General features: G+C 54.1%; 9 protein-coding genes across 9 annotated transcripts; 5 read left to right on the top strand and 4 right to left on the bottom strand.

Moving 5' to 3' along the window:
• Positions 1–1,791: 1,791 nt before the first annotated feature.
• Positions 1,792–2,870, top strand: J4E90_005034 (uncharacterized protein; the record flags this gene model as incomplete). Its single annotated transcript, XM_051434592.1, has 2 exons — positions 1,792–2,204; positions 2,261–2,870. 2 exons carry the CDS (start codon positions 1,792–1,794, stop codon positions 2,868–2,870), a joined length of 1,023 nt encoding a protein of 340 aa, XP_051291848.1.
• Positions 2,871–3,632: 762 nt separating this feature from the next.
• Positions 3,633–6,708, bottom strand: J4E90_005033 (uncharacterized protein; the record flags this gene model as incomplete). Its single annotated transcript, XM_051434591.1, has 3 exons — positions 3,633–5,098; positions 5,327–5,739; positions 5,876–6,708. 3 exons carry the CDS (start codon positions 6,706–6,708, stop codon positions 3,633–3,635), a joined length of 2,712 nt encoding a protein of 903 aa, XP_051291847.1.
• Positions 6,709–8,275: 1,567 nt separating this feature from the next.
• J4E90_005032 (uncharacterized protein) lies at positions 8,276–10,150 on the top strand (the record flags this gene model as incomplete). The annotated part of the gene is made up of 3 exons (XM_051434590.1): positions 8,276–8,499; positions 8,547–8,834; positions 8,896–10,150. The coding sequence occupies 3 exons, from the start codon at positions 8,276–8,278 to the stop codon at positions 10,148–10,150; spliced, it is 1,767 nt and encodes a 588-aa protein (XP_051291846.1).
• Positions 10,151–10,791: 641 nt separating this feature from the next.
• J4E90_005031 (uncharacterized protein) lies at positions 10,792–12,291 on the top strand (the record flags this gene model as incomplete). The annotated part of the gene is made up of 1 exon (XM_051434589.1): positions 10,792–12,291. The coding sequence occupies one exon, from the start codon at positions 10,792–10,794 to the stop codon at positions 12,289–12,291; it is 1,500 nt and encodes a 499-aa protein (XP_051291845.1).
• Positions 12,292–12,455: 164 nt separating this feature from the next.
• J4E90_005030 (uncharacterized protein) lies at positions 12,456–13,313 on the bottom strand (the record flags this gene model as incomplete). Its single annotated transcript, XM_051434588.1, has 2 exons — positions 12,456–13,028; positions 13,083–13,313. The coding sequence occupies 2 exons, from the start codon at positions 13,311–13,313 to the stop codon at positions 12,456–12,458; spliced, it is 804 nt and encodes a 267-aa protein (XP_051291844.1).
• Positions 13,314–17,511: 4,198 nt separating this feature from the next.
• Positions 17,512–20,655, bottom strand: J4E90_005029 (uncharacterized protein; the record flags this gene model as incomplete). The annotated part of the gene is made up of 3 exons (XM_051434587.1): positions 17,512–19,289; positions 19,337–20,281; positions 20,331–20,655. 3 exons carry the CDS (start codon positions 20,653–20,655, stop codon positions 17,512–17,514), a joined length of 3,048 nt encoding a protein of 1,015 aa, XP_051291843.1.
• Positions 20,656–21,111: 456 nt separating this feature from the next.
• On the top strand, positions 21,112–21,564 carry J4E90_005028 (uncharacterized protein; the record flags this gene model as incomplete). The annotated part of the gene is made up of 3 exons (XM_051434586.1): positions 21,112–21,273; positions 21,327–21,413; positions 21,463–21,564. The coding sequence occupies 3 exons, from the start codon at positions 21,112–21,114 to the stop codon at positions 21,562–21,564; spliced, it is 351 nt and encodes a 116-aa protein (XP_051291842.1).
• A 124-nt stretch (positions 21,565–21,688) lies between these two features.
• J4E90_005027 (uncharacterized protein) lies at positions 21,689–22,790 on the bottom strand (the record flags this gene model as incomplete). The annotated part of the gene is made up of 2 exons (XM_051434585.1): positions 21,689–22,701; positions 22,748–22,790. 2 exons carry the CDS (start codon positions 22,788–22,790, stop codon positions 21,689–21,691), a joined length of 1,056 nt encoding a protein of 351 aa, XP_051291841.1.
• A 523-nt stretch (positions 22,791–23,313) lies between these two features.
• J4E90_005026 (uncharacterized protein) lies at positions 23,314–24,234 on the top strand (the record flags this gene model as incomplete). The annotated part of the gene is made up of 1 exon (XM_051434584.1): positions 23,314–24,234. The coding sequence occupies one exon, from the start codon at positions 23,314–23,316 to the stop codon at positions 24,232–24,234; it is 921 nt and encodes a 306-aa protein (XP_051291840.1).
• Between the last annotated feature and the right edge of the window lie 1,380 nt (positions 24,235–25,614).

Genomic DNA, 25,614 nt, shown 5'->3' with positions numbered 1-25,614 from the left:
GTATCTCTACGCGAGTCGAGACCTTGGCAGAGAACCGACCTCTTCGGGTATTGGGTCTGCACTGGACTAACATCGTGCAAAAGACCGACCTCAGGACAATGGCGGTGTTGCTGTCACTACGTTGGCCTGCACAACGATAGCACAAACATCCACCAAGTTTACCTATGGTGACATAGGATTTTCCACCGGCGGAGGCGTACGACCACCGATGGTTGGCGGTCTTGGAGAGTCCAAAAAGTGGCACATGGGCCCCTCTCCAAGTGCCGTGGTTCGAGAAATAGAAGAAAAGCTTAGGCTTTTTACGACCGCCGCTGATCTCTTGTCTCTTTGTCGTCGATATGGGAGCCAGCTACCTGCATGTCATGTATCGTGGGTCATTTGACCTATCAGAAGACTTCCGGAAGTCTTCTTATCGCAGATATCTTCCGCACACGTTTCCCTGAAAAGGGTAACACCGGCGGCGGGTACACGTGGGATGGAATCGAACCACCATTGTTGTGACCTGAAACAGGACCACGAAGAAGGCAGCCGCGGTTGCTGATCCTATCTGTCTATCCAACGATTGTACCTGACATACGAGCAGTGACTGTCCATAACTGAACCTGACGACAGACCCACTATCTGCCAGAGCGTCTCACCTCAGTGGTGGTAAGCCGTCGGAGCCAGCGGTAGTGAACTTGCGAACCTACTATAGCCCCAATCTATGCGGTCAAAGAGGCCATCACTCTCTTTGACTTAGCATAGACCCTGCCGAACCCGAATCCATAAAGGCTAAGGGCCAGCCAACTGTAGCATAAACCACAGCCTATAAGACTACAGCCGTTGTTGGGGTCCAGCAAACCTGTCGGGTTCACTCAGCCGCGTTCGTCTGTCGACTTGTACTCTCGGTTCCGTGAAAGTTGTGCGCATGCGAGTGCGCCAGAACCCGGCGATCTGTAAGTATCAAGTCAGCTGGATATCACAGGGTTGACGCGACATCTCCAGAACTTACCTTCATAAAGAAGATCGAAGGTTGAGAGTTACAGTCGATCAGCGGCAGCGGCCGGCGCAGGCTAGAACGCCGAAGGTTGCGAGTCGCACGCATCTTGCGGATGTGAGTGCGACTGAAGAGGAAGAAAAGTAAACAAAGTGGAAGGTGTTATTCGAAAGGACGTGGAGGGGCGCTAGACTGGCGCTTGGACCAGCCGAAGCTCTGATTACGGTCGCAAAAGATAGTGAATGGTGAATTTGCGTGGTCACACAGCCCAAGTCTTCCCTGCATGGTTTAGGCTACAGGCTCACGTTCAAGGAAATATGGCGTGTCAGGCAGGATGCAAGAGGAACTGGAATGGGGGGAGGTTCGAACGCATCGGAGCCATCCGGCTTTCCAGTACGAGACTAAGACGTGTATAAGCGCCCCATCGTGAATCTGAACGTCGACAGACTATAGGCAGTCACATGGGTTTGGGCCGACTCCAGACCTTCATTTCGATACCACTACGTCACTGCAAACGCAATAGGCTCCCGTTACAGCACCGCAAAGAGCACTGTCCTCGTCCCACAACTATTCTTTAGCGCCTCCTCCATTTGATACCACACGATCGCTCTACCATTGCTCCTCTCTAATCATACCCAATTCCCAATTCCCAACTCTTCCTCGTAAGTCATTATGTAACCACGAAGTGAAGCGATGAACCTGACATACAGATAGAAGTGAACGCAATGTCCTCATCGGGATATGACCTAGGACCTGTGGTGAATGATGGTCAAGGCGATGAAACCTCCAACCTGGGGGATACCACGGCAACCGGGATGTCTCGTCTCGATGTCGCCCTCAAGGACATGCCGGGAGTCACGACTCTGGACAAGGTGAACACTCTTATGAGCAAGCTCGCTGCCGCCAAGGAACTGCTGGGGGGCTTGGAGCCAGACGTACTACTACAAGCTCGCAGCAAAGTCGATGAACCCGACCGCGAGCTATACAAGAGCCCAGCCCTGCTAAAGGCTTACGAGCAGATCTCCAAGAACACACATGGTACGTTGACCAGATCAAAGAAGATACAAACTCTAATGTCTACAACAGACGCACCCGAGGATGAGTTCGAGGCTGCGATGATGGCTGCGTTTGGGGCTGTCGAGAAATCTGAGACATCCCAAGAGGGTACACATCCACAGGAGCCACCTCTTCAAGACACCCATCGTATCATGCAGCCGCCACGAGTCCGGTATGTTATTCTGTCAGTCGCCTGATGGTACCAGGTAGCCATTAACGTCAGTACAGACCTCACGAGAACACCGGCCGCCAGTCCAACCCCGCAGAACAGGAAGCCTCCTCGGAAACCCCTACTCCTGAGTCCATTCCTCGTCCCAAGCAGATACCCAGATGGACAGCAAGATGCTCGAAGGAAGAGAGGCACAACCTTAGCCCCGCTGATAATCTCCCTTGTCCTCGCAAAGCGTGTAACTTCCTCCACGACGACCAACATGCGTACATGATCGAGGGCCTGTATCAAAAGGATGTGAGCACCGGAAAGATCCAAGCATGGGATCTGAAACCATATACCAGCCGCGCCGGGCACAACATGGGCTTAGAGAAGGTGGGCAAGAACGACCGGAACTTCGATGGATTCCTCAAGAAGTTGAAGAATAAGGACAAGGCAAGCGAGACGAAGGCCAAGGAAGATTACGCTCAAAAGAAGAAGAAGAAGTCTGCTCTGGAGGTCAAGGCTGCTCCTGAGACTGCACACAAGTCCACCAAGGCTGCCACGGACGCTGAGGCTACTGCCAAGGCACCGCCCAAGAAGCGTAAGGTCGCGGCTACCACGGGAGGGGCGAAGGGAACTGCGGAGCAACCAGCGAAGAAGAGCAAAGGTGGCGAGGCTGACCGCTAGACGTGTCCATGGCGCTCTTCTGGAGTATGTCTGGTCGCCAGCCCTGCAAGGACCTAACGATTTTCATGACCTGGGTATCGAGATTTAGTACATCACAGGAGCCAAGATAAAGGATATCAGTATGAGTAACTCAATAAATTCCTGTATGTCCATACTCCCAGCGCAATGCAAATGTCTTTCCAGTCCCTACCATACCATACCATGCCATGCCATACCTAACCTGATGCACCACCCTAGCCGCTATGGGAACGAACAAAGGTCCAACCGGAACCAAAAGTAAAGGGCTAAATTATGGATACATAGAAGAGAGATCAAAGGAATGTTTCTGGACTCGCAAGGCGCAATCCACCTCCAAGCTAAAACCAGAAAAGCGCTGAAAGTCGCTGAGGACGGAGGCTGGGTCCTCCAAAAGCTGGGCAATGCAGAAGAAGAAAACGGCATGATACAAACACCATCGCTGAAGCGCAAGGTCAAGGAAGGGCGCTCAAAATCACTCGCTGTGAGAGCATGCGAACAGCCGGTTCGGAGGAGGCGGTGTGTGGTGGTTTGCAGATTGAAAAAGAAATTCGTGAACGGCGGTGGAGCCGAAAGAAAAAAAGGCAACGCGTGTGCTGATTTCGCAATTGCCGGGATGGGACAAGTCTATTGTGTCGTGAACTCGTTTTTAGTGGGTATCAGTTTCTTTTGGGCGATATTGCTGGGGCCACACGGTTGTGCTGGCCCCTCTGGTTCGGGCAATGTTGTGATACAGGATAGGACATGCTATAGGAGACCCCAGAACGGTAGGGCTCTGCGGTCGTAACGTCCCCAAGGCTTTGTTGATACAGGTAATGGATTCCTCCTCTTTTCTTTTTTCTCTGCAAAGTCGAGCTTCTTCTTGCGCTCGATATCCGGGTCGTAGTAATGGGTTGCCGTGACAGGGACTTTGAACTCCTGCGTGCTGAGGGGCAGTGTGTACTTGAAGTTGCCTCGCACGATTAATTCGAAAGGATACTGCAGGACCTCTTCCCAACGTTCGCTGCCACCAGCTTCGGTCTTGTTTCCAGGGTGCGAAAGTCGGAGCTCGCCAATAGATTCGGCGCGGTGTCGCTGAAAAAAGGAACCTTCAAAGTTTAATGGCGAATCGAAGTGGGCGATGCGGCCTAGCAACATGGTCCGTGGTTCGCCCTCGATAGGATCGGTTCCTTCGTCTACACCGGTAATCGAGATATCTGGAACTGCGTCTTCCTCGATCGGTCTCCAATCTTCTACATTGTCATGTGGGCCATTCCCGTGCTCGCGCCACCAACTGTCCGACCCGACATGCTTGCTCTTAGCAAACAGCGAAATGTCCATGTCGGATACAGTGACGCCGATAATGTTGGGATTGACTGCGTTGACTATGAGATCCAGCATAATCTCCTCTTGACTTGCAACGACGTTCTGAATGTCTCGCACTACAAGGCTAGTGAGCGGCTTCGTAGTTGCAAAGACGAGCCCAACAGCGCAGAATACGACGACGAGCAGCAGGATCGACAGAACCAGGCAGCCAGCGAACCGCCGACACCACCCACCATCACGGTGATGCCGGCGCTCTAGCTGGCGTATAGTGGCAGTGTTGCGCTGGCGAGGCGTGCGGGCCCGTGGGCTCCGCCCAGACTGGATAAGAGGTGTGCGCTCATCATCGGCGATGTTTTCGGCGTCGATGTCGTATGCTGCAGAGAATTCCCCACTTTTCTTGCTGCCGTTGCTGTGACCATTGCCAACATTGAAAGTATGGAAGCGAGGGCTGTTCGGTTGCGACGTGTGTCTTGAGGACGGGCCACGTGCGCGCGAAGATTGCGGTACCGAGTTGTCGCTGTCCATGGTGATGTGGCTGAGCGCGCCCCGACCCTGGCCATGTCTTCCAATGTGGTGATGGTGGCTACCTCCGCCCGCTCGTCCGGAGCCGATGCGGACAGTCCCTTCGCCGCGGTCATCGCCATCAATGCTCGCGTTGGTGTATGGGTTCGTGAATTTGATGCTGCTCTTCTTGCTTGGATGCTTGTGCGTATCGCGGATCTGGAGTCGTGGGTCTGTGAGGCTGGCTAACGACGTCATGCTTGGCGTTCGCGAGTGGTGCTGGCGGCTGCGAGTTGGCTGCTCGGGAGGATTCGATTCGTAGATAAAGGTAGCGTCCGAGTCAGACGAGTCGGCCTCGTCGACGGCGCTGGCCACCTTTTGTTCGAATACATCTGCTTTGGATGACGCTGTACGATAACCTGAGTTAGTGCTTGAATAAAAATAGCTGAGATGGGGAGGGCGGGGAGGAGCCATGCTCAACGCTGGACTTGGGGGTGAAAAGGTCAACAAGGACGGCCGGTCGTCATATGAGCGGTATGAGACGGGGCTGCCGAATGACGGACTCACGCCGGAGCGAGAGCCGTACTCCGGCCGGCTTGGAATGTAGTAGTGGTATGAAATGTGTTGCAACCTACCAGTGCCTGCATTGATGGATGCGGCCTTCCGTTTGGGGGCCTTCTTCTGGTTCTTTGGACGAATTGTCTCGTTGCTGGGCTTGAGCCGTATGCCGCCGTCGACGCGACCCGAGGCAGATCTGTCCTGGTTTACAATTGATGGCTGCGCGACAGAGGGCACGGTCTCGGTTTCGACCGTCATGTTACGGAGGGGCGGGTCTCGCGATCGCGTCGACATGGAGGAGAGGGAGGGCTTGGCCGAGACGGTGTGTGGACGATGGGTGTAGGCAGAGCGCTGTTCCTGCATCTTGCCCTTCTTGGCGCTCTTGGTCGCGCTGTCGCTCCCGCTCTCAGTGTGCTTGGACGTGTCGTGCTTGGTGCTGAGATCTTCGGTGACTTTGGACGAATTGACGTCATTTCGGTCCTGGTCAGTTCTGTGGGAAGTCGCTGGGGGAACAAAGCTAAGAGCGAGGTTAACAAAGTTTGCGGATGGCAGCGGAAATTGGCTCCGTTGATAGTCTAACGTGCGTCGCGATGACAAACAGTGGGGCCGTTGCGGGGAAAGCGTACCTTTGCGGCTCTAGACCATCAAATCCGGGTGTGGCAGGCAAGCTAGATTCTTGCACCGTTGCCAGCTTGGGAGCTGCGCCGCCGGAACTGCGCGAGGGCGCCTTGATGGTTTGCTGAGGCTGTGGCTGTGGCTGGGCTGGTGGCTCGTCGACGTCGCTCACGGGCACGTCCTCTCTTACTGGGAAGCGAGAGACTGAGGCTGGGGACGAGCTCTGGACGACGATAGCGGGCGTCGACTGGGCCTCGGGCTTCTTGATCTGTGAACGCAGCGAGTTGGTGCGCGAACGTGAGCGGCCGTCATCGCCCGGCGGTGGTGACTTGAGGCGCGGTGAGAGGGGCCAATGGGGAGTCGTGTCGCCCGAGTTCGGTTTTGACGATGGCTTGGAAGCGCGTGTGGCTCGCACCGTGTCGGTCGACGATGTTGGGGTGAGCTCCGGTATGCTGGTGGAGGAGAGAGCACGCTGCACCCCCGGGGCGACAGCAGAGTTGGACAGACTGGAGCCGCGGCTGGGACTCGCATCGGCGCTGCTCTTGCGTGAGGGGAAGCCCGGCCTCGCACTGGCGCCGGAGGGCGTCGCACTGCGGTGGTGAGGGCCTGCGGGCGAGGCTTCTCGCGACGAGCGCGGCGAGGGCGAGCCGTTGACGCTGAAGGGCGGGCGCTGGGCAGCCAGCGGGTGTTGACGCATGGGAGCCGACATGTCGGGGGCGGTGGTGCTGCTCGTGGGGTCGTCGCGGGCAGGCGTTGACGTAGTGGGCTCTGCACTCTCTGCCACGCCGGTCAAGGACTGGAAGCCGTCGAGGTCGTCGGCAGTGGATGCAGTCGGAGGCATCATCATGGACGTGCTTTTGCTTCAATGGGCCGCAGCACTCGTGGCATCCTGCGCGGGCTCCGGCGCGTCTTCGCTGGTTGGGGCCTGGACAGCAGGCAGGTCCGGGTGCGAATGGGCGGTAAGTAGATGAGGCTGCTGTAATGAGTACGCGGCGTGCGGCCGTTGGACAGGGCCTGGCGCGGGGAGTGAGCTGTCGCTGTCGGTACAGGGGGGCTGTGGCGCGCAGACAGCGTGGGCATTTGAACGCGCTGCAGTCGACGATGGACGAGGTTTAACGTTGTAAAGACTGCCACGCTCAAAGCTGCCTGCTTGCATCCGGCCAGCCCTGGACGGGAACGCTGACGCACCCGAGGCGCATTTCAGGCACGAACCGACGCCTGCCAGCGCATCGCACAAAGACCTGCTATCTCCCGAACACGACGAATGGCTCTCTCATCTCATCGTCAGCTGCGGCCTGCCGTCTTATGGAGTGGCTTCAACTTTCTCCACGCCCTGCACACCTTGTCTTGTGATAACGATTGATCGCCAGCTGCGCTAGCTTCCCTCTGTGGGTTTGCGCACCACGCCTATATGCCCGGCATGTCGGCACTCGCGCAGAAGCAATTCTCATGCACATCCTGCAAATCGCAAGTGAACACCCCACGGACTTCATCCCACATGCTCATGAGCAGGTTATTGTCTGCCGCGTCGACGCTTGAGGGTCGGCACGGTCTCACCTCAGACGGGTGCATTCACTCAGTCATCGCACTGGTAGTCTGCTGCAGGTTTCCTAATTCACTGTGCATCATAGCCCTTTAGCCGGTCGAAACATCACTGAGACGCTGTGACAACGGGAGCGCATTGCCAGAACTGTAATAACGTAGGGGCGCAGTACCTAGGTACTGTCCAATGTAACGTGACGGACGGCTCTCGATCACGATTCGATCTTGACGTCGCGCCAGCCCTCGCAATCGACTGACATCTCTTACGTCGACTACACCAGCAGCAGACACCTAGCAGCTCTTTCACAAACTTACGCAGAGTCACCGAGGTAGAAAAGCGACAAAGACACGTGGCAGCGATTCCATCTCAACATTGCGCCTCCAGTAAACAACACGTTGCGCTCCTTCCATACCGTCCAAGATCCGAGCTTCGCCCGGACTTCCAATGCTCCGAACCTCCGCTGATAAGATTATCTCTGCATCTAATCTGATCGAATTTTCTGCGCTAGTACCTTCACGAACACCACCACTCCACTTTACGCATCCTCAATGCTACTTCAAGTATCGATGTTCCGGGACCAAGCACTGCCAAGTACTTGAAACCGCCTTGGTAGCCTTGTCATAGGTGCGAAATGTAGAAGGCGGTTCCAGTGTCCTGGTCCTGGAGGGTCGGCAGTGGCCTGTAGTGGCCTCAAGACTGCGGCTCTGTGGGTTTATACGAGTGATAAACGGGTGGAATAGGGTTCTGGATGTTCGAGAAAGTATAAGAACGCATTGTAACATACAGTGATTGGGCGTAGTAGGCCTCTTCGTTGATCCTTTCTTCTCATTTCTGGCCGGACTGCGCCATCGCTTCGGTGTCAGACAGCATGCAGTTCCTCTCTCGTTCCAAGAACCAGGCTACCGACTCTGTCGAGCCCGCCGATATGTCTCATCAAGCGGCCGACACAGAGAAAGGTGTACACACTGATGCATCTCACGACAAGGCCACCGATCAAGAAAGTCTCTCCAGCAACGCCCAAGCCGGTGTCAAAGCCGTCGAGGCGGCGGCAACAGTATGGACGAAATACCATCTCATCGGCGCCTATGTCATGTCGGTCTCGCTCTTCTATCTTCATACCTCCGCTAACATCTGCACAGCATCTGGTGGATCTACTTCGTCACCGCCCTTCAAGAAGTCGTCATTCGCGCCATGAACCCATACGTGACCAGCGCCTTCCGTCTCCACTCCCTTACAGCCGCTACAGGAATCATGTCCTCCATCATCGGCGGGTTGTCTAAGATCCCCTTAGCCAAGCTACTGGATATGTGGGGACGGCCTCAAGGTCTCTTGCTCTCGCTGTGCGTGTGGATGGTGGGATACATTATGATGGCTTCATGTAGGAACGTGGAGACGTATGCTGCGGCTCAGGTGTTCTCTTCTACTGGGTAAGAACTCTTCTCCTCTTGCCACGTAAGGTTGAAAGGCGTATCGCTAACAAGATTTCAGATCACAAGCAGTCTCCTACATCCTAACCGTCTTCATCGCCGACACCTCGACGCTCAAGAACCGCGCTCTCATGCTCTCCTTCGCAACCTCGCCCTACATAATCACAACCTGGATCGGCGGTCCCGTTGCACAATCTGTGCTCTCTGGGCCAGGCTGGCGCTGGGCCTTCGGCATCTTCACCATCATCATACCCGTCGTCGTCACACCTCTCGCTGCTCTGGTCCTCTTCAACGACAGAAAGGCGCGGAAGCAAGGATTACTCGAGCCACGCAGCATCGACTGGAGTGCTGCAGCCATCAAAAAGTTTTGCGTCGACATTGATGCCGTTGGTATCCTAATACTGGTAGCAGGTATGGCGCTGTTCTTGCTGCCGTTTAGCTTGTACAGCTACCAGGCGGAGAAGTGGAAGAGTCCTATGATCATCGGTATGATCGTCGCTGGCTTCATTCTCCTTATCGCATTTCCTATCTGGGAAAGGTTCTTCGCGCCCGTCACGTTCATCCCGTACAAACTGCTCTTGGACCGCACCGTCTTCCTTGCAGGCATCATGTTCGTCTTCGTTTACTTCAACAGCGCAGTTTGGGGATCCTACTTCGGGTCCATGTTGCAGGTGGTCTGGAACCTCAACGTAACCACCGCCAGCTACGTCCAGAGTATCTACCGCGTGGTCTCTTGCTTCTGGTGCTTGGCGGCTGTGGGGCCAGCGATCAGGATTACAGGGCGCTTCAAGTGGGTTGCCGTCTTCTTCGCACTACCGGTTGATATCCTGGCCCTTGGGCTGATGATCCACTTCCGGCAGCCGGGCACATCAGTGGGCTTCATCGTTATGACGCAGATCTTCACTGCAGTCGCAGGGGGCACGATCGTCATCGCAGGTGAGCTGGCTATGATGGCGCCATCAGACCATCAGCACATGGCTGTCATCATCGCGGTCCTCAACCTTTTCTGCTCTATTGGCAGTGCGGTTGGAAGCACAGTATCAGCTGCCATCTGGACTGGAACTTTCTACAACAACCTCGTCAAGAACGTTCCGGCTGGTGTCAATGTCGCGGATATCTACGCCTCACTGCCTAACCAGCTGTCGTACGAGTGGGGATCTCCCGAGAGGACTGGGATTGCGCAGTCTTATGCTGATTCGCAGCGGCTTATGCTCATCACTAGTATCTGTATGCTGGGATGCGCTCTTATCGCCGCGGCGGGATGGCGCGACATCAACGTCAAGAACATCAAGCAGGTCAAGGGACGCGTCGTGTAAGGCTTCTTTCATGCCGAGATTAAGTAGCTATCAAGTATCTTACCACGTCAACGTCAAAATAATATCAAAAAGGTCTATGCGCATAGAGAGGTAGCCCCTTTGATGATTGTTTCAAAACACTCCAGTCAAAATACTCGCACATCATCAACTTCCAACACCCACCCCTCCTCACGCACAAGACGCATAAACCGCATCCCCGTCCCACATCCTTCTTATCGATATCCCATCCCCGTGATCCTAGCGTGCATGAACGTCAGTCGCGTCTGAGACAGGGCCGGGCTAGGATGTCGTCAAACAATGCGCCAGTTAGATCCCGGCTGTCGGTGTTTCGCATCGCACCACCTCCACATTGAGCGAGCATACAGACGTCATATAGCCATTTGGCATCGTGGAAGGAGATTATTCAGGGTATCGGGATGGGGGATTAGAGGATGTGAAGATGGAGAGGGGTATTGGAGGACGCGTGGGTTGCGGGGGCTGTGCTGGTAGGGTCTGTAGGCGGCGTGGTGGGTTGAGGGTATGTAAAGAGTGAGATGGGAGCAGGATGGGAGCAAGACACTGCTCTTCGGTCATTCATCCATTCATTTCTACATTCATTTGTTGCCGATAGTAATCGGCCCACAGTCTTTTCCTCAAACAACATGCCTTCCTTCGCGTTCTGGAAGAGCAACAAGCCTGATCCGTCCAAGGCACCGCTACTCAACGAAGATGCAGCAGCTCAAGACTCTAGTATGGTTGTCCCTCTGGTAGCCAAGAACCTGGATCTGAATCCTGATGGCGAGGATTCGGGAGTTTTCCTCTTCGACGATGACGCCATGCCGCTGGAGCCTGATCAGGTGTTGGAAGCCGTGCCTCTCATCGCAACGCCGCCTGCTGGAGAGCAGGAGCCTTTGATGCAAGAGCCTGAGCGAGAGCTTCAGGTTCCGGTCAAGAACTACTCGAAGAAGCTGATTCTGGACGACACAGAGGAGGCACCAGCACCACCACCAAAATCGTCGCCATTGAGCCAGCCTCGAGGCACTGCTGCGACAGAGAGACTCGTGCCTGTTGCGAAGGAAGAGACAGCAGCAGTCCAACATGTCCAGGAAGCCGTTCCACAGCAAAAGAGATCCGCGCCTTCCCCTTCTGCGCACGACCAAGGTAGCGCCCTCAAACGGCCAGTGTCTACCGCAACTACCAGTGCCACGCAATCCCGCGACCGAGACTCTGGTGTGTATGTCTCAGACGACGACAGCCTCCCACCACAGTCCCGACCCACGTCCCTCGCTCTGAATGACACCCATCATCAATCAAAGAACTCATCCATCTCTTTGAAGCATACCGCATCGACATCGACCTCTTCACCCCGTCAACGCACAGACTCGATAGCACGCCTGAAACGGCCTGCAGAGCTGAATCTAGGAACGAATCCCGTATCCGACTCCTCCAAGCCACGCTCCGAGCTCGAGAAGCGATACGACCTGATCCGCAATTCGAAGACGCAGTCAAAAGCTGCTCTGCGGTCGCCTACAGCGCTTCTGCAAGAGCGATTGAATATGTCGGCGAAGAAAGAGAAGGTCGAGGAAGAGAAGACGCGCGTTTTCACGCCGCCACGGCAGACGACGAATGGGTGCTGGCTGCCCGGTCCAGGTGCGCAGGTCGACGCTTTCACCAGCACATCGGTTCGTGCGCGAACTGAAGCCGGCAACCGACCGGCATGGTGGTGTAAAGTCGACAAACTCGTTGTGTTCGATGGCATCGATGCTAGTAGCGATGGTAATATAAAGATCCACACTCGCTCCAGCAAGGGTCTTAGCATTGCGCGACGACGTGGCGATATGGAGACGATCGTTATTCCGATGGACTGTGCACACTGTCAGGAGATGCTCAACCGCCATGAATGGAAGTACGACATGCGCGTGTGCAAGAGGAGTGTGTGTTGGGATTGCAAGGAGAGGTGCAAGTGGGAGTTGGAACAGGAGAAATCTGTATCTGAAGAGACAGCTGGAAGAGCTGAGGGCAACAGGTATCGCGCTGATAGTGTGCTGCAAGACGAAGGACATGAAGAGGAGCATTTGATGCAGAAGGTTGGTATTGAGCAACATCGGCCGACGAGCCCGATTGAAACCTTGGGTGGTATTGAAGAAAGACTGAGCACATAGGAAGGCCGTGGCTTGAGTTAGGAGTAACAAAGTAGCAGAAGAGACGGGAAAAAGAACGTAGCAACTTACATCGTGAGCCGTCGATCGGTTCTAGCAATGACCAAGTGTTGTGGCAACATGCAATATATTCTTCCGCAAATGGCACTAGAGGTCATTCGTTTACCTCAGTCCAGATCCATGGCATCGTCCATATATTCAAAAGGCGTATCCTCAATCTCCATGCTAGTGTATCCATACGACGTCTTAGGCTCGAAGTCTCGACTAGTCAAAACACCATTCGTAGTACCATCGGAATGCTGCTGCACTGCTTCGTGAGCAAGGTCACATCCACCAATGATATTGCGCAACATATGCTCTAGATGTAGATCCTGAAGCGAGAGGTTCGCGCGCGCGTCGCCGCTGGCGATGTTTGCCTTGCTATCAGCATCTTTCCACGCATTACGGTATTCCTTCGCAATGCCTAGTTGTACACGAACGTTCTGTAGGCCCAAAGACCCTGCCAATGGGCTCTTCTCATCGTCTAAAGCTTCTAGAAGATTGGCGTGGAAGGCATGCGAAGCCATGGGCCGCGTTCGGTGCAGATCGGGATTGGTCTCGTAACGGAGGGCGTTGAAGTTCGTGCGCGGCGCAGAGGCGGACACGGAAACACCGAATATAGCGAGGCAGTCTGTGATGTAGCGCTCGAGCAGCGTGTAGAATTCGAAGAAGTCGACTTTAAACATGGATTCCGCTTGTTTCTGCGCCGTGTCAGTTTCGCGACGGGTGGGGTAACGGGGCTGATAGCTGCTTACACTCGATGCGCCGCTTCCCATTGCGTGTTGAGACTGGTGGTATTCATTCTCCTGGGCAGCTGCTTGTACGATCTCCATGGTGCGAAAGTAGGACACCATGAGCATCTCGGCCTTCCAGCGGACGCGTCCTAGCAAACGCGTTACGCGATCTTTGTCCTGTTTGAGCTTCTCGGCTTTCGACTGGGCTAGACTTTCGGCAGGCGTCTTTGGTGCATACTTGGATGTCTTCATGGTGCCCGTGATATGTCTGGTGTCAGTCGGGGTAATAGTTGAATTGAGCTATGGAAGTAGGCATTCGTGGGGCAATCAGCTATCCAGTCATCGATAAGCAATGGCGGAGTAACGGAGTTTATCGTTTCGAGTACATCGAGCTTTCACGGCGCTTTCACTATGCAAGTCAGGCATCGTAGAGTTTCAATGAGAGCGCGGGCCGTTGTGGACGTTGTGGGAAGCAAACCGCTGTGGATGGTTCGTGCCGAGGCTCATCGCTGACTCAGCTCACATTTGGATAACCCATCTGTGATCGCTTGGGGTAAAGGTACAACGCTGACATCCAGCACCACCCAAGAGAGACGCAGTGTAACATCGCGTAGGATATGATGCATATACTCGCAGGTTCCGATAGGTGGGCGCGTCGCTGCCTGGAAACTATGCCAGCCGTGCCGCATCCACGCATTTGGTTGATATGCAAGGGACGAGTGAAGCTTACCTAGTTATATGCCGACCAAGCTCGATGCCACTCACTATGTTTGCTACTCTACGATGGCGCGCGCAATCCGAAAGCGAAAGGCTGTCAATTATGACGACTACTATGACACGTCATCAGCCAGTTCCAGCATGTCTCGAGCGGGTTCCATTAAATCGACCCGTCAAAATAACAAAGGGAAGAATAAGAGCAAGAAGAGGAAAATCGTAGCATGCGACGATTCAGACATCGAGGAAATACATCCTGTCCCCATGTTCAAGACACCTCGAAACCCTCGAGCGACGTTCGAAGGCCTCCCGACTGAAATGCGTCTTCGAATCTACGAATACCTACGCGACGTGTTACACACACACGTGCGCAGACGTGTAAAGACAAAGGGAGCAGCTCCATTCCAAGCTAGAGAGCCACTGCCGTTCGTCTGGCATCCCTGCCGCCGTACCAATCCGGAGACGCGATTGCTGTGTGCAAATCCCGAGTGGTCAGGCATGTGCAAAGAAGAAGATCGTTGCAGCTACGAAATCGATGCTCCACGCGATCCCCAAGGACCCTGGGCCCTCATAGCGTCCAACAGGGCCATCCGCAATGAAGCCAAGGAGCTTTTCCTTCGTGAAACCGTCGTGTCAGTCAATTCGCAGAACCTACAGCCCTGGTTAAACCATCTGATTAGACATGCTCCGCAGCGCATCAATCATCTGCATCATATCACGCTTACCGGCCCGCACGAATGGAGTAGCACGCATACGTGTCTTGTGCGATTGTTGCAAGAACGCGTACCGAATCTTACAGGGCTTGGATTCCAGTTCTATACTCACGGCTGTCACTCCATCGACATACATGAGATATCTCAAAACTCAATCCAAGTCGAGCAGAACGAGTGCAGGAATTGGCTGGTTTCGAATCTGCTGTCTCAATTCGAATCTCCTATCGCGTTTGCTCTGGAAGCCATCATATGGCATAAAACGGGACCATCGCAACGTCTTGCTATTCGAATGATTTCGCAGGACAGCGAAGATGGCGAGGACGAAGCTGATGTGTATGTTAATATCGATGACCCGGGGAAATGGGCGGAGACAGGCCGGCAGGCGAAATGGTGGAGATTTTGGCAGGAGGAGAACTACCAAAAGGGGACAATGTGATTTACATTAGCAATTGGCGTACTTGGTATAAATGATGTTGCAGTTCAGAAGGATCCATCCACTACTCATCAGATAATGGTGACCTCTTCTTGCTCCATATCCTCCAAACGGGCAACGTCCGCGAACTCCGGGCAAAGCTCTTTCGTTTGGCTTGTGTTATACTTTCCCCACGGATGCACAAAAAGCCCCACTCTTCGGTATAGTCGCTGAGATAAGTCGACAGGTTCCAAGATGATACCGAGTAGGTACGCCGGTTCCCATTCTATCCCGTCGTTATCGTCGTCAGGGTATAGACGATAAGCCTCAAGAAGTTGAAGCACACAGAACCAGCAGCCAGCGCACGATTGTCGGCCGTCATCGAAATTCTCGGTCCACTCGCTGTACAGAACCCTTTGGTTAATATGCGATGCTCCGTTTCTTGCTGGTCTGTTAGAGGCTTTTCGCATGTAGCATGCGAGCTGGAGACGTCCGGAGGATATTCTTCCAAATTGATCATCCCGAACATACTCTATATGCACTCCAAGGACATGCGCGGGCTGGTGGTCGGACAGCTGTTGGAATATGGGTCCTAGCCATAAGAATATAACGCGTTGTTTCAATGAAATCCAAGACCACGAAGGTGCTATTGTTGAGGATTAGACAAGTCCGACTCTTGGGTACGAGTAGCAAAGGAGCTTACGAACCTCCGCGGCCTTTTTGAAGCAACACTGCTTGGTCGTCTGAGATATTCCACGTCGAAGGATGTGCCCAAAGTAGACTTCGGACAAGATCCTTGTACCAGATACCACCCACGTACCGATCTTGCAATTTCGCCTCGAATGCTCTTGCTAACCCCGATATGGCGGGTAGTACGTCTTCGTCGTATGTGAACTTGCAACCCGAAAACCATTGCGCAAGAGCTAGCCATCTCATGTGATGATCAACTGTTTCTTTACCTTTGTCCAGGGTATTCCGTCGCCCGAGAAGACTAGATAGTTTGAACGGCAAGTCATAGCCCTAACCAGTTCGCACAGTAAGATTCGGTGCGCCTTCCGGATGTAACTCGGTGGTGACTAGTTGTGTGCACTCCCATCCAAGCAGATCGTCAAAGTAAATAGACTTGGGGCTTAAAAGTCGTTCCTGGAAAACCCAACCGCGCGACATCAGTACTGATTGGTTGATACGTTCTACCGCAGTGACTTCGTGAACAACACGAGAGAACCTCAGTAGGCCCCATTGAAAGTCCATGTAGAATGATGCGAGGCCGATTGAGTTCAATTCTGTATACAGTCCTGTTCCGGGTATATTAGAGGCCTTTGTTGCTCCCACGTGCACAAACGCATTAGCGTATATTTCCCCCATGGATGACATCTCCTGGTCACAGTCCGTGGGGTCATCCTGGATAAGGCAAAGTGCATCGATCCATATGAAGGGTACGCTTAGTCTTCGACACAAGTCAATAGCGTCTAGAAATACTGCCGGTAATTTATTCGGTTTGATGCCTTCAAGCAGCTCGTGCAGATTCGAAGTCAGAAGCTTAGGCATGTCTTCGTTCTGCCATCTGTGACTCAAAGTGATGTATCTACGGTCCTTCTTGTCGGAAAGTCTGGCTGCGGTTGTAAGGTGCGGTAGATCGGCGGTTGAGACATCGATGAGTCTGGTCGGTACGAACGTACCAGTCCTCCCGAGCCTCTCCTGATGACAAGTATAATGTGTTTTCTCACATGTTTGTATCCATTCAGTGATGGTGCGGAGATGTGCTTCGTCGCCAGTCCAAGAAGTCAAAGCTGTCGTGACACGTACCGGAGGCAGCGCACTGAGTTCACATCTCCGATACACGAATGGCGTTCCGTCCAAAAGGTTGTACTCGGCGACTTCGAGTTGCAGTCCAAAACGACGGTTGTCGATGCCGGTGTACCCAAGAATCGAAAATATGATCAGTGTGAGGCCGGGCAGATTCGATGCGTCGTAGGATGGGCAGTCTGCTATGTGACTAAGATACGCATGGAAACGACTGTCTCTAGCAATGTTTTCGATACCGTCCCCCGACTCCAGGAAGGTGAGGAAGTGGCAACAGAGCAAGCATTTTCGCTTTGCGGCTTCGGCGATGTCTTCCAAGGTATACTCAACGGGGACAAATCCTTTGGAATCCAGATCCTCAGGCAGTGTAGAAAGCCTCCTGCACGTAACACAGAACGTTGGGTTCAGCGTCTCAACACTCTGTTCTAGTTTGGACGGATCGGACGCTTCGCTAACGCTGGAGGTGGACATGACACGATGCCGAAGAGTGAAGAAGCAGCCAGTCGGGGCATGTTACTAGGCTGAAGGCAGAGGGTAGGAATGCGGGGTCGCAAGTGCTGCCTTCATGCAGGACCATTCGGGGCCAGGGCTTACACCACGTGTTGGGAGTCGGCGCTAGGGGCGCTCACGAAAGTTTTCCTGAGTAAAGTAGATCATTCGTTGCCTTATTCAAGACGACCCTATGTCTATACAAATGCAAGGCGACAACAAAGTGCTTGCTAAACTACCCAATCCACCACATCGCATCATCACCTCATGAGGTATGCCAGTCCCATAACCCCTCAAACGCCATGCCTTCGTAGTCGACCTAGAAAGTGCCAACGACCCTCTTGACCATCTTCCTCATGCCCTCACCACTGATCTGCACAGCACCTTCAAGTTCGGCACTACGCAGCACCTCCAGGAACTCCTGGTTCTCGACTTGTTCGCTGGCGCCTTCTCGCACCTTCTTGACTAGGTCGTTCATGCGCACACTCTGGCCAGCAGAACCGAGCTCGTCGAGCGAGGCAAGCACTGCACGCTTCAAATCCTCTTTCCTACGGCGGTCGCTGGTCGATGTGCCCTCGGTGAGAAGTGACATGTCGATCAGGCCGGTGCGTGCATCCGTAGCTGCTTGCTTGAGCGCCGACTTGATGAGGCGGACAGCCTCGTGAACGTCGTCGGCCGTGACTTCCTCTGATAGGCGCATCTTGGCGTGCGCTTCTGCGAGACGGATCATGGATTCCAATTGACGTGTGGTGGCCGTGATTCTTCGTTCTTGCGAGCGGATATCGGCACCAAGGCTGCGCATAGCGACGTAGGCATCAACGAGAGCCTTTGATGCGGGCTCAGTGATCTTGGGGTGGATGTTCGAGCGCGCGTATGAGATATAGGCAGTCAAGAACTCGATAGGCATAACCTCGTTCTTGTTAGCATTCTCGGGCGTGTCTTCAAGATACATGCCGACCAAATGGCGAGCCATGCGACGATCGTTCTGCTCATCAATGCGGTCCAAGACGAGGTATACCAGGTCGAAACGCGAAAGCAGCGTAGGCGGAAGATCGATGTTCTGCGGAACGGGAAGGTTAACGTTGTACTTCGATCCGATGGGGTTGGCAGATGCCAGAATCGAGGTACGGGCGTTGAGAGTGGTGATGATACCAGCTTTGGCTATGGAAACCGTCTGCTGTTCCATGACTTCGTGAAGAACGGATCGCGTTGCCTCCGACATCTTATCGAACTCGTCGATGCAGCATACACCGCCGTCAGACAATACCAAAGCACCGGACTCAAGCACAAGCTGTCTGGTCTCGGGATCGCGGGTGACGTATGCAGTCAGACCGACTGCAGAGGAACCCTTTCCGGAGGTGTATACACCGCGCGGTGCGATCCTGTGTACGTACTGTAGGATTTGAGATTTGGCTGTGGACGGGTCACCACACAGTAGGACGTTGATGTCGCCACGGTATTTTGGGCTGCCACCCTTCTCAAATTGCTTGTTGGTGCCACCGAAGAGTTGAAGCAGGATACCCTTCTTCACATCGTCCATTTCGTAAATGCTGGGCGCCAGCGAGCGAGACAGCAGATCGTAAACGTCAGGACGAGCGCCAGTGGCCCTTATCCTCTCCTCTTCCTCTTCGGAGACCTTGCGGGTCTCTTCGATATCACCAGCTGCGTGCTCTGCGAGTTCCTCTTCGATTGTTGACACGTCAATGCCCATTCGCTTCTTGTCAACCTTCTGGATGTGAAGGGCGTCTACGTATGTCTTGAAGATGTTCTTTACGGATCGCTGGCGCGGGTTGATGCGAACTTGATTGCACTTGAAGATACCAGTGATCTCGACGCGGTCACCGGCTTTGCAAACATCGACGAGCTCATCGTAGGCACATAATGACACCGAGTGGGGTGTTTGTCCGTCCGGCATGTCATCCGGTGTCTCTTGTAGCTTGATGACCTGCTTGTTCGCGAAGCCGGAGCGGTTGTGCACAATTTGCATCGAGTTTGGCGAATCGCATACGGCGCGCGGGCACTTGGTGGGCTCGGTGATCTTGCCACGGTCGATGTCGACCCTGACAGTATGATTGCATACGGAGCACCGGAAGAAAGCTAGCGGCGTTAGCGAAAGAGTTTCAACATTCTTGTGATACACTTACCATCCTTCATATCCGGGATGATGGGCGTGGTCCTGATTACCAGACCCTTCACACTGACGAGCTTGTCCATATCGCCAGGATTGAGCTCACGCAAGTTGATGGTGTGATCGAGACCGAACGGCCTAACGTTGTACGTCTTTTGGTCGACCTCGCTGACCAGGTTCGGGATCTCTGCGAACGGAGCCGGAGACGGGGCGCCAGGTGTAGGGGCATCGGAACTCAGCATGGGCGGGAGGGAGCTCGAGTCGCGAGCCCTAGGTTGAGCAGCACGCTGTGCTTGTGACATCTGAGTTCGCAATTCTGCCATGCGCTTCTCAGCAAGTTCGAGCATAGTGTCCTTGATCGCCACGTCCATGATGGGGATGATTTCGTTCGGATAAGCCTGTAGTTGATGCCAGAGTTTCCTTGTCGGCGGGTAGGACTTGAGATTGCGCGCGTCCAGGTTCAAAGGCGTGACACCAAGTTCCAGCATCATCTTCATGATATCGACATATTCCCTGGCCATGGCTGGGTGACTGTCCGGAAGACTCAGACCCTCAGCCAGCTCACCGTCCTGGACCATGCGATACTTCCTTCGGAAGTTCATCAAGAAGTCTCTCATGGCATGTCTGGCATCGACAAGCGACACATTGGTTCCCCAAATGACCCGAGTAGAGTTGCCGCCCAAGACGTCTGCATCTGATGTGTCGGGATTGATGTTGGAGAAGGTCGGCGCGTCCGAAGCCTCCTGCACGGGCATGCCATTCTCGTCGACAAAGAGCCTGCGCCGGCGATTGGTAGAGCTGGTGCCGAAGACGTCTGAGTGGATATCGCTTCGTCGATTGCGGGCTGCAGATTCGGAGCCGCCTACGAAAAGAGCGCTGCTACTGCTTCCAGGGATGTTGCTCTGGGCATTGCGGGCTCGGCCAGGGCTAGAGGAGGATGCGTAGTGGATGGGCGATGAATCTGTGTCTGTTAGCGGTGCATACTAGAGCTCATATCAGTCTCTACATACCACCAATCGTCATGGCAGACGCCTTTGGTGTCGCACCGCCATCACTCTCTTCCTCGCCATTCGCTGGCCCCGAATTGGAGGGGTTTGCAGGCGAGGAGCGGAAGAAGAGCGGGGATTGTGTCGAAGTGGTTTGGAATCTTGCATTGCGAGGAGTCGCTTGCGATCCACGTTGCGACGCCTGAGAAGCTTCGGACTGTAACTGCTCCTCTGGACCTACTGGCGCTGAGCTGCTGTCGGATATCTGAGAATTCTGACCACGGGCGCTTCGCCGTGGAGTCGCCGACGCAGAAGTGCGCTGAGAGCGGCGCTTCTCTGGGGAAGACATGGTTGCGGTGCTCTATGCGGCAGCAACGGTGAATGTGTTGATGTTGTAGAGGGGTTGCCAGGGAAGGTGGGCTCGTCGCGCCTACTCCTTTCGCAACGACGCGTGGGACGCGTTCTAGGCTAGTATGCAAACGGACGTAAGTGGTCTTGGCATACCCGAGACAAGTCTAATTGCGGGCCAAAAGACGACTACTACGAAGATATCTTTTAATGAAAGACACCGAGAAGACTCTGCAAGCATCAAGTGCGATTTGACAGCATTATGTGTACACATGTAGACCAAGCTGTAGACTAATTCTACTAGTGGGGCAACTAGCCCCGCTGTGAACAAATGTTTACAAGCAGGCAACGACGAACAGCGACACTAATCAACTCAACTAAACCTCCAACCCTCATTCTTTGCCTTCCCCAATCACAAACTCAACCCTCCGATCCGTAACCAATATCAATCTTGACCATGGCGCCTCCCTCTAAACTCGCAATCGCAACTGGCGTCGTAACCCGCCTTGTCAAGGAAGAAGCCAGCTACCACAAGGAAATCGAGCAGCAAGAGGCGCGCATCAAGAAGGCTGAAGCCAATGAGGGAGATGAGAACGGCGAATACACCCTAAAGCAAGAGGTACAGAGTCTCGGCCATCCTGATACCAAACATGATTACTAACTGTGGTGTAGCGTCAAGCACTCCAGGAGACCAAGAACGTCCTGCCTGGCATGAAGACCAAGATTGAGCAGGCAGTTGAGCGGCTGGAGGAGGAGCTCGTAAGTTCAGGATGCTATGGGCTGGGTATCCCATACTAACAATCTGTAGGAGAACAACAAAGAAGGCGGCGCCCAGGCATCACCGGAGGAAATCACCAAGGCGAAAGAGGCTGTCGAAAAGGGCAAAGCGGCCATGCGTGAAGTTTCTTAGATTCGTAGCTACCGAAGAGATAGTCGGTACCACTGCCGTATGGTAGTAGTACAAAGATGATGGAATGATACCCGAACACCGCGCTATGCAATCAAATCATCAAAGAATCATCATCTACATGTGATCACGATTCGTCCATCTTGGTGTCTGTGCGATCTTCGCCATCCTCCTCCCCATCTTCAAGATCCTCGCCCTCTTCCAGACCAGAAGAGTCACCATCATTGGCATCTCCTGAGTGTGCTCCAAGGTCTGCCATCTCTGTGTCATCGGCGGCACCAGATCTAGCAGGTGAGGGCGCGGCGCTAGCTTCCCGTGATAGAGGCTTCAGGCGATCTTGTGGTGGTACGCGTAGGGACGAAGAGCCGTCTCCGCTCTGGCTGGCATGCCCAGGTGTCATGCCACCATCTGGTCGCGGTGTACCGGCATGGCTAGCGTCTCCTCTGGAGGTGCTGCCCTCGCCTTCGCCATCTTCGTCACCATCCTTCATCATGCCCTCCTTGCGCTCAGCCTCCTCCTTCTCGTCCTTGATCATGCGCAACATGCCGCGTGCTTCTTCCTCGATTCGTCCGAACTGCGTGCGTCGCTCCTTCCAGGTAGCCTTAGCCAACCGGACTTCTGAATTGAGCTCCTCTATCTCCTGGTCCAGCTTCTCGTGGGCGTGTGCTTGCTCGTCCCGTGGCTTCAGCATCTTGCTGTTGGTGATCTTTTCCGTGAGCTCGTCGTACGTCTTGCGCACGGCCAGCGTCTCTTTCGCCTCGACCAGTCTGACGCGCAGGTTCTCTATGTTCTTGCGCACGTGCTCCTGCTTTGCCTCGATGGCCGTCTTCTCATCGGCGTAACGCGCGCGCTCGGTGTGGTTGCTATTCGTGGTGAATTCGGATCGAACAATCGCAAAGTCCAGCAGTGATAGCTCGTTCATGATGTCTTTCCGCCATATCTCGATCTTGTGCGCTTGTTGCTCGCGCTCGACAGCGACTGCTGCGGCCTCTTCCTCTGCGCCTGAGGCATCCGGGGGCGGGGAGGGAAGTTGTCTGGGGCGCGCATCCTCGAAGAAGTCTGGCTTGAGTATGCGGCTGGCCGTGTTTGTGTATGGGCGTGCTTCGACAGCTAGTAGGCGGGCTACATTGTGCAGCGCATCTGCTGGAGTTAGTCGGAGCCTGGTAGTGAGTGAAAGACGCCTTACCCTCATCCGGTTGGGAAAGCAGACCCCAGTCGTTGATCGCCATATTTTCCGAATGGTCGAAGAACGGTGAGATGTTGTTTGTGGTATTGTACGTCGTCGTCGTCAAAGTCGCGATGCTGAGGTCCAAGAGTTGAATCGATCAACGCGGTTGCAGGGGTCCGCTAGCGCTTATGATCAGACGTCAGAGACCGACCACTACGCCTTCTACACTTTCACTCACTCTTCACTCTCTTCATCATTCTCCTGGTCATCGCTTCGCATCCTTCTGGCAAGCGTCACTCTTACAACCAGCTTCTTGATCCGGACTAGCCCACCAACATGCTGCCGTGAGCCCCGTGGGGTCCTCAGCCCCATTTACGGTTCACGCCGCCCTCGTTCCGCCTGTCCATGATTCACATTACATAGACAACACCCTATCAACGAACACCGACGAACCTGTCAGTAAACCACCTCTCTACGACCAAAACCCTTCAAATCCCGACCCGTTTGATCTTTGCATTTCGCCTCACAACACTATCTTACGCAACGCTTTTGGATATATCCTCCGCATAAACATCACCGTCACCATGCCCGTCGCAAGCCTCTTCGAGCTGGCTCGACAGCGCCTCATCAAGAATATCGATATGCTCCGCGACGTCGGCGATCTACCCTACTCCTTCCTCCAGCCAGTCCTCCGATTCATACAAAGCCCCGATCAGCTGCTCGAGCTCGAGGCCAACTGCCCACAACTACTCGGCGAAACGGGCGAGATATGGCTTCGCTTTATCAAGCGAGACATTCCGAACTGGGAGACGAAGCCCCATGAGCCGCGCGATCCTCGGAACTGGAGCAAGGTGTATCGCAAGTTGAAGAAAGATGCAGAACTGGAGATAGAGGCGGATAAAGAGGCCCTCAAACAGCAGATGCAAGCGCTACAGAAAGATCGCGGACAGAACAAGACCTTGATCGTCGAGACCAGGTTTGGATACGGTGCCGGCGCAAGCAAGATGTTCACTGGACGCACTACCAGCAGCTGGGGGCAACCGTCGGGTGCACCTTCAAAGACGGGCAAAGCCGCTTTCGACAAACTGAAGCGCGGCATGTTCGACCATGGCCGTGAGCGCCCGAAAGCGAGCCAAATTCCAGCACATCTTCTAGCTCAGCGAAAGACCAACGTCAGACAAGCACCAGCGAGGATGGTTCGAATGGCGGAGAATGAGGCTCCGAAAAGTATGGTAGTGTCCAAGCAAGCTTCCGCGTCCGTTTCCAAGAAGCAGGACACTCAGCCCGCGCCGTCACTATCCGCGAATCGCCCGACCATTACACAGAGGCCTGCACCGCAGCAACGCAATGCGCCGCCACCACCCGCGCGGACCTCCTTACCACCTGGGATGCACTTCAGCGCACCCAAGCCGAAGCCGACGAATGCGCAGGCAGCGGCCGATCCGGCGCCGAAGAGGAAGAGGGTAGAATACAACATGTTTCACACAAAGAAGAGGAAGATTTAGAATGTTTTTAGGGTTGATGTTGGCACGAATAATGTACCAGAGAGATGAGTACAATCAGGTGTATTGACGGTGGACCCTGTATCAGGATGTGCACGTCTGGCTTTTGATTTGGGTATCACTCAATGCTTTTGGAGTTCAGGAGCATGCCCGTTTGCGATATCAGGAGCTGCATTTATCGGCGTTGCACTTTGGGTAATCATGTCTCTTTTGGGTCTGGGACCATAGACTTCTTCCATGTCTGTACATTTATTATTACCTCTTATCAGTCCCTTTTTCGTTTCTAGGCTGTGTTGATATGTGAGGTGGTTGAGATATCGTTGGAAGACTTGAGATGGATTGATCACAAGCAAACGCGCAGTCTTGGCGCTATCAGGTGGGCGCGCGCAAGCAGTTGACACCCAACAACCGTTACCCACAAAGTCCGTCTGCGCACTTTCAATATCCGCGCTTCTCCCGCTCAATCGAGGCGCGCAAGCTGCGCAGTCAGCTGAAACGGCGACACCATGGACGAGCTCAGTGTCGCTTTCAGCGCTCTCAGTCTGCACGGCCCCAGCTTCTTCCGGATCCTTGACTTGCCTCTTGTAAGTAGTGCGCTCTGACGCACGGTGCAATGATCGTATGCTAATTGCGTTCTCAACTATCAGGAGCTGTTCAGCAGCGTCTGTGACCACTTGGACGACGACTCATTGCGAAAGACTCGACTGGGCTGTCGCACTCTCAGCCATCGTTCGGCCTTCACTTTCGGATCACGCTTCTTCACTCATCTTGTGGTGATACCCCACACGGAGAGCTTGACCGTCTTGTTGCGCTACGCTCACCATCAGAGGTTTTCGCGGTTCGTGAAGACTCTATCGATCAGCGGCGAAACCGGCCCGCCTTCGACGACTTACCCTGGCATACATGCGTCGACCGTGGAAGATATGCTCACCGAGGCGCTTCGGAGTTTCGCGAATCTGGAGACCATTCGAATAGATACCTGTTCGTATCTGCGCTTGGAACACCTTTCCTCAGAAGCGATCGATCTCCGTTGCGGCCCAGAGAGACTCCGTATGGAACAGCTTCAAGGCAGCTTCACCGCCCTGCATCACTTGATTCAAGTGATGATGAGATCTGTGGAGCGAGCTATGGTTCGCGATAAGATTTGCCTCGACTTGAGCTTACGTTTCAGAGACTGGTCTACGTTGCCTCCATCGCCCAGAGCATGTGAGCTTTTCGACCTCAGCTTACCTTATTGGAAGGATTCTTTGTCATCCAAGGTTCTAAAGCTTGAGGTCACTACCTTGGGTACCGGTAGATGGTCTCACAACCTTGCTGCTTCGTGCTCGTCATTGCAGGAACTCAGTCTGCTTCCTCATCGTGGACATGTCAAGTTTGGCAACG

This window comes from Alternaria incomplexa, assembly GCF_024043165.1.
Source record: "Alternaria incomplexa strain BMP 0042 chromosome Unknown scaffold_6, whole genome shotgun sequence".
Classification (NCBI taxonomy): Eukaryota; Fungi; Ascomycota; class Dothideomycetes; order Pleosporales; family Pleosporaceae; genus Alternaria; species Alternaria incomplexa.
The sequence above is the reverse complement of the archived record's forward strand: the minus strand, read 5'-3'. Positions and strand labels throughout refer to the sequence as shown.